Source organism: Mizuhopecten yessoensis, unplaced genomic scaffold (assembly GCF_002113885.1).
Source record: "Mizuhopecten yessoensis strain PY_sf001 unplaced genomic scaffold, ASM211388v2 scaffold9987, whole genome shotgun sequence".
In the NCBI taxonomy this organism is placed as follows: domain Eukaryota; kingdom Metazoa; phylum Mollusca; class Bivalvia; order Pectinida; family Pectinidae; genus Mizuhopecten; species Mizuhopecten yessoensis.
The window spans coordinates 204541-211656 of record NW_018408322.1 but is presented as its reverse complement, the minus strand read 5'-3'; the positions used below and the strand labels follow the sequence as shown (position 1 = coordinate 211656).

General features: G+C 37.9%; 1 protein-coding gene across 1 annotated transcript in view; it reads left to right on the top strand.

Moving 5' to 3' along the window:
* Positions 1-4777, top strand: part of LOC110459241 (cytochrome P450 2H1-like) — a 16217-nt gene extending 11440 nt beyond the window's left edge. The window contains exons 3-5 of the mRNA XM_021511406.1: positions 50-203; positions 2431-2871; positions 4343-4777. Coding sequence (XP_021367081.1) covers positions 50-203; positions 2431-2871; positions 4343-4524 — 777 coding nt within the window. The 3' untranslated portion in view covers positions 4525-4777. The remainder of the gene's footprint in view (positions 1-49; positions 204-2430; positions 2872-4342) is intronic.
* Positions 4778-7116: the final 2339 nt, after the last annotated feature.

The window sequence follows — 7116 nt, the reverse complement described above, 5'->3', positions numbered from 1 at the left end:
CCCCCTATAACAACTGGCCCCTGTAGATATTTTGGTTGTGTTTCCACAGATTCTACGGAATGCCGACACCGTGTACGCATTTATATGGGAACTGGTCCAGGAGCATGACAACAGTATGGACGACACGTACAGCCGTGACTATATTGATGCCTACCTGAAAGAGAAGAAAGAACGCCAATCTGATCAGTCCAATACATTCACAGGTGAGGGATATCAAACCGCATCTCAAATAGAACTAAGTAGGGGAAGACATGCAAGGGTAATGGAAAAAGGAGTTCAAGTGAAAGTTACAATTAAAGAAGATATGAAAGGGTGGGTTAAAAGAGGGAAGTACATCCGCGATCCACGGATGGTTAGAAGTGAGAGAAAACATACAAAGATGGCTACAAGAGATAGAATCATACACAGATGGCTACAAGAGAGGGAATCATACCCAGACATTTAATGACAGGTTATAACAGAGGAAGGCATCCAAGGGTAGACTATCGTATATGTAGACATCTAATGACAGGTTATAGCAGAGGAAGGCATACAAAGGTAGACTATCATATAGGTACACATTTAATGACAGGTTATAACGGAGGAAGGCATCCAAGGGTAGACTATCGTATATGTATACATCTAATGACAGGTTATAGCAGAGGAAGGCATACAAAGGTAGACTATGATATAGGTAGACATTTAATGACAGGTTATAACGGAGGAAGGCATCCAAGGGTGAAATGTGATATATCGTATTGTTTGACATCTAATGACAGGTTATAACAGAGGAATGCATCCAAGGGTAGGATATCGTATAGATAGACATCTAATGACAGGTTATAACAGAGGAATGCATCCAAGGGTGATATATCGTATAGGTAGACATCTAATGACAGGTTATAACAGAGGAATGCATCCAAGGGTGATATATGGTATAGGTAGACATCTAATGACAGGTTATAACATAGGAATGCATCCAAGGGTGATATATCGTATAGGTAGACATTTAAGGACAGGTTATAACAGAGGAAGGCATCCAAGGGGAGGATATCGTATAGGTAGACATCTAATGACAGGTTATAACAGAGGAATGCATCCAAGGGTAGGATATCGTATAGATAGACATCTAATGACAGGTTACAACAGTGGAATGCATCCAAGGGTGATATATCGTATAGGTAGACATCTAATGACAGGTTATAACATAGGAATGCATCCAAGGGTGATATATCGTATAGGTAGACATCCAATGACAGGTTATAACAGAGGAAGGCATCCAAGGGTAGGATATCGTATAGGTAGACATCTAATGACAGGTTATAACATAGGAATGCATCCAAGGGTGATATATCGTATAGGTAGACATCTAATGACAGGTTATAACAGAGGAAGCCATACAAGGGTAGTATATCGTATAGATAGACATCTAATGACAGGTTATAACAGTGGAATGCATCCAAGGGTGATATATCGTATAGGTAGACATCTAATGACAGGTTATAACAGAGGAAGCCATCCAAGGTTGATATATCGTATTGGTTGACATTTAATGACAGGTTATAACAGAGGAAGGCATCCAAGCGTAGTCTATCGTATGGGTAGACATCTAATGACAGGTTATAACAGAGGAATGCATCCAAGGGTAGGATATCGTATAGGTAGACATCTAATGACAGGTTATAACAGAGGAAGGCATCCAAGGGGGATATATCGTATTGGTTGACATTTAATGACAGGTTATAACAGAGGAAGGCATCCAAGGGTGAGATATCGCATAGGTAGACATTTAATGACAGGTTATAACAGAGGAAGGCATCCAAGGGTAGGAAATCGTATAGATAGACATCTAATGACAGGTTATAGCAGAGGAAGGCATCCAAGGGTAGGATATCGTTTAGGTACACATCTAATGACAGGTTATAACAGAGGAAGGCATCCAAGGGTAGACTATCGTATAGGTAGACATCTAATGACAGGTTATAACCGAGGAATGCATCCAAGGGTAGGATATCGTATAGATAGACATCTAATGACAGGTTATAGCAGAGGAAGGCATCCAAGGGTAGGATATCGTATAGGTACACATCTAATGACAGGTTATAACAGAGGAATGCATCCAAGGGTGATATAACGTATTGGTTGACATCTAATGACAGGTTATAACAGAGGAAGGCATCCAAGGGTAGACTATCGTATAGGTAGACATCTAATGACATGTTATAACAGAGGAAGGCATCCAAGGGTGGAATATCGGATTGGTAGGCATTTAATGAAATATTGTAGCTGAAGAAGCGGGAGTGCCCGGGAAAATGTGGTCGGGCAGATGACCCCCTACCTTTTTCATGCCCGATCGGGGAATCAAACCCCGGTCGCTTTAGTGAAAAATGAGCTTTAACTGCTTTTGAAAATCAATATATCTAGTTTGTAGAGGTGTTATTTCTTTTTCAGACTTCCAGATGCTTCGGTCGATTGGAGACTTGTTTTCCGCGGGAACAGAAACCACTACAACATCAATAAGATGGGCTGTTCTATTCCTGTTGTACAACCCAGACGTTAAGGAACGTATGGTAGCGGAAATACACGATGTTGTTGGAACGTCCCGGTTTCCAAATCTCGGCGACAAAGAGAACATGCCATATTCGGAGGCAGTAGTAACAGAGGTGATCAGAAAGGCTAACGTTGCTCCTCTTGGCGTTCCTCATAGCTGTAAAACCGACGTAGAATTCCGCGGATACACTATTCCGAAAGGAGCTGTTCTGCTCCTAAATATAGATTCGGTCTTATTTGACCCTGTAGAATTTCCCGATCCAGAAAAATTCGATCCTACACGTTTTCTAAATGAAAATGGAAAATTCTTCGGACGTGAAGTGTTTGCAGCATTCTCTGTCGGTAAGTTTATGTTTTATAACTCCTCTTTGTAATTCGCTAAGGTTTTTATAATTTTCAAATTTGTTTGTACTATTGCGATTATCAAAACGTTAACGGGACATCAGGTGTTGATCTATTATCTATTATAGGAGTCTATGTTTATATTTAATCGTTATTTCTAGGGAGCCAGATATCAGTTAAGGGTACAATCTAATTAAAATGATATCTTCACATCGCTTCCGTTTACTGATATGTCGCGTTGAAGATCTAACAACATACCGTAGAGGGTCATATTCAGGCGACCTTTGCATTAACCAATCAGATGAGAGCTTACGCATTTCTGTAAGTGATGATGTAATGATTTCGGAACACACTTGCTATGATAAAAGACCGAGAGGTATCAAATGAACATCGAAAATGGCGGCGCCCATGACACCACGCCGTGTCTATCTACAAGACGACGTTTGTACAATTTGTGGATTTTGCTTTGAAATAAGAGAGACTTCCTCTTCTGGTGATGTTGTTGTTAAAAAGTTTAACAACCTGAAACTAAAATTAACCAATGACAGGCTTCGCAATATTCAAACTATCACTGGACCAGACGAAAAAGTGGATTTTGGGCTACGAGGTGTCTGCATTAAATGCTACAGGTCCTGCTTTCTGATTGGCTGAATGAAAGAGTTATGTCGCGTTTTGATTGGCTTGATATAAATGCGATAATGCATTCATGTTGACCTCTGACGTGACCCTGTGTGGGATGTTGTTGGATCTTCAACGCGATATATCAGTAAACGGGAGCGATGTGAAGATATCATTTTAATTAGATTGTTAAGGGTATCGACATGTTTGACATAATTATCATCATTGTCACTATTGTGAAGTTCTTGTTTTATTCCTTTTCAAAAGTAGTATTCCATAAAAAAAAAACACATGGTGCGATGCATTCTACAGAATTACGGTTGTTAGAATTTTTAACATTTTGAGAAAAAGGACCTTTTCACTAAAGAACAGCATGTCCTTTCAGGGGAAATTACTCTAAGCCAGAACACGCGTTTTAGTCCCACCCTGTTCTATATAAGGGAGATTACCTCATGTCGAAAAAACTTGAAGAGAAGAACTCTTTTTTTCCCCTTATCAAATCTGATCCAGTGATGCCTATTACCTTAATCGATTTTCAATGGCATCAGTTCTGTTTTCCTTCTCGAATCCGATTTAGCTTCCTTATCGTGTGAATTCATATATGAAGCATTTAAAAAATTATATGAAGCCGGTGTAATGTTTATTTGCTTGGGAAGAAGACTAGCTCTCGAGTTTTGATGTAGTTTGAACTTGTCAAATCACAATTTTTTTATCTTGGTCTTTACTATGCGTAGTAAATAAAATATTCATATGTTAAGTGAAAGTTTATCTTTAATGAGCATAACACAAAAGATAACAGTATTTTGTTTTAACAATAAAGAAAACAGCTTAATTGTACCTATCATAATTACAGGTCGCCGCGCATGCCTGGGTGAGACTTTGGCGCGTATGGAGCTGTTCTTGTATTTGACAACAATTCTCCAGAGGTTTGATCTAGTGCCGGAACACGCTGATCGTCTGCCGTCTTTAGAAGGTGTTCTAGGGGTCACTCATACGCCTCGCCCCTACAATGTCCGCCTGGTGTCGCGACAGTAGTTACGCCACAGTGAACCACACGCCTCGACCCTACAACGCCCGCATGGTGTTACGACAGCAGTTACGTCACAATGCAATCGAAAAAAAAACCTTACTCGTTGGAAAGTACCGACGGTTCCCCAATGTTCACAAAATACCCAGCGCAATTTCACCGATTGACTATGCAGATCCAAACACAGGTGTGCAAAGCTGTTTTGTGTATATAACACACTTAAGGAGTTTCCAACCTTTGTAATACACATGTTTTTCTTTTCGTATTTTCGTGTCGTCATTTCCGTTTTGCGTATCGGGCATTCCATTATCGTGGTGTAAATTATAGTAACACCGGGTAAACAATAGTACACGTGCGTGACGATGATATGTCAAAACCCGATATCGAGACTTAACTTGGAAATGTGTAATCACACGTACTTCAGAAATAAAGCTTATGATACAAAGACATTAATTAACTCACGGGCAAACACTGACATATGATCAGACGACTTCCAAGAAGGTCGTATATGAGGCGCATGGAATGCAGACTGATGTGTTTTGTTTACCGACCTCACCTGTACGTATCACGTGCTAACAGTAGTTCACAAGCTCTTGGTCGCTACGACTTTTGTTGTCGAGCGAGTTACGCTCTGTCAGATAAATCGGTTCACAAATGCAATTACAATAACTCTGTTAAAAAGTGGTTTGTAAAATATCAAGATCCCTATAAAATGCAAGTGCATGTGCGTGCACGTAATAACGGCATACCATGCGATAGCCTATGGTTACATATGTACCTGACATGTTAATATACCATGCGTAAGCAGGCTATGGAATGATGTCCAAAGTGTACATGATTGAGAGTAATTTTGTTCCATAAAAGAACAGTAAATTGACAATTAAATCTAGTAATTTAAATTACTTCCGTCGTTTTTTGGTATAGTAAAGAAAATAAGTGTCATTGTATAAATTCTATCCCTCTGCAAAAAGTTCCGTTTTTTTTCAAGGTAGACAACTCTCATCAGGATCAAAATTATTGTAAAATGTAAGATAAATTAATTATAAAGACTTTGTGTGCCTTTGGTTCAATTTTTCAGTCTTTTTGTATGAAACTATGTGTCCTGTTTGCTTTTAGCTTGTATTTAGTAACTGTTATCCATACAATTTCAATAAAAAACGCTTTTTGTAACATTTATCATAAAATATTTGTAGGGTTGATCAGCAATGTTTCTTTTCATTATTTTATTGTTGTTATAGTTTTGAACAATGCCACACGCTCAAAAAATGTAAAAGTGTTGAATTTGACAAAAATTCAATATTTCGGTATTTTTTACAAAAATATCCCCAGTTTATCGGAATGCTTAGATTTTCATAAAATCATCTCTACATAGTGACATAACCATTATGTGAAACTTTCATTGAATTCTGCCGGCTAATTGCGAAAGGGTGGAGCCTCCTTAATCACTCTGATCACCTAAGTATACTTTTTTACATACTTCAAAAAAAAAAAAAAATGAAATGTATAGTTGTCTTCATCAAGGTAATGGAGCGTGACATGAGTGAATCAGTATGTTTATGTCACAGAAGTCACGTACAAGGTTATTTTATTTTCCAGTATAAGACCGATCGAGACTAAAAATGGACAAAACAATCTTGTAATATGTAACAATGTTTGTTTATTGAAGAAATAAATAATTATTATACATCATATGTTCTAATTCGTAAAACAAGAAAACAATCTGAAAGCGTTGCTATCTTATTAATTGCAAATTATATGCATAAAACAGTTTCTTGTCTTTCAAGCGTGTCCATCATATTCTTTAAATAATGCACCGTTTTGAAAAACTATCTTTTCAACCCGTTGATCAGCAGATATATTCCCCCAAGGGAAAAAGATGGGGCGATTCCTCTGTCATAATTGTATATCACGGAATATATATCCGATTGGCTGAACATTATGAAATGAACGTTTGCATTTCCTGAAATTACTACTTGTATTTGATGCGAGAGAAAAAAAACGATTATTCCTAACTTGCAGATTAAGACAAAACATGTTTAACTCGAGGCTCTTGGACCTCGGCAGAGCCTTGGGCTTGACATTTAAGAATCTTTCCCCTTGGGTTGAGATTTCTGTCTTACCCCCAAGGCGGGGAAAGATTATATTGATATCTTTTTAAGCCAATGACGTTTAAGTTCCTTTCATACGCAATGCGTCATTAAGACACATATTCGCATTGACTTGATTCTATTTAAACGTATTTTACTGCCTTTTAATAGCAAAGGGATTGGAAACAAGTTATTCAAGTTACATGTAATTATAGCACTTTCCGTGAAATATTACAATATTAAATTTAACAAAATATCAAATTTTACAGCTTTACAATGACTAGACTATATGACGAATACTTTATACCGGGGAATTTTTCGCGTAGTCCAACTTTCGCCCTTCGCCTGTAAAATCCATATTATTTCGAGTTTTAATTTCACCTTTCACATTTAATTACTATATATACATTTGTATATTATGTTGGTTATATATATTCACTGTGATGATAAATTCGCCCTCATTACGGAGGGTGATAAAGGCGGAAGTTAAACTGCAACGAAAATTTCCCGGTA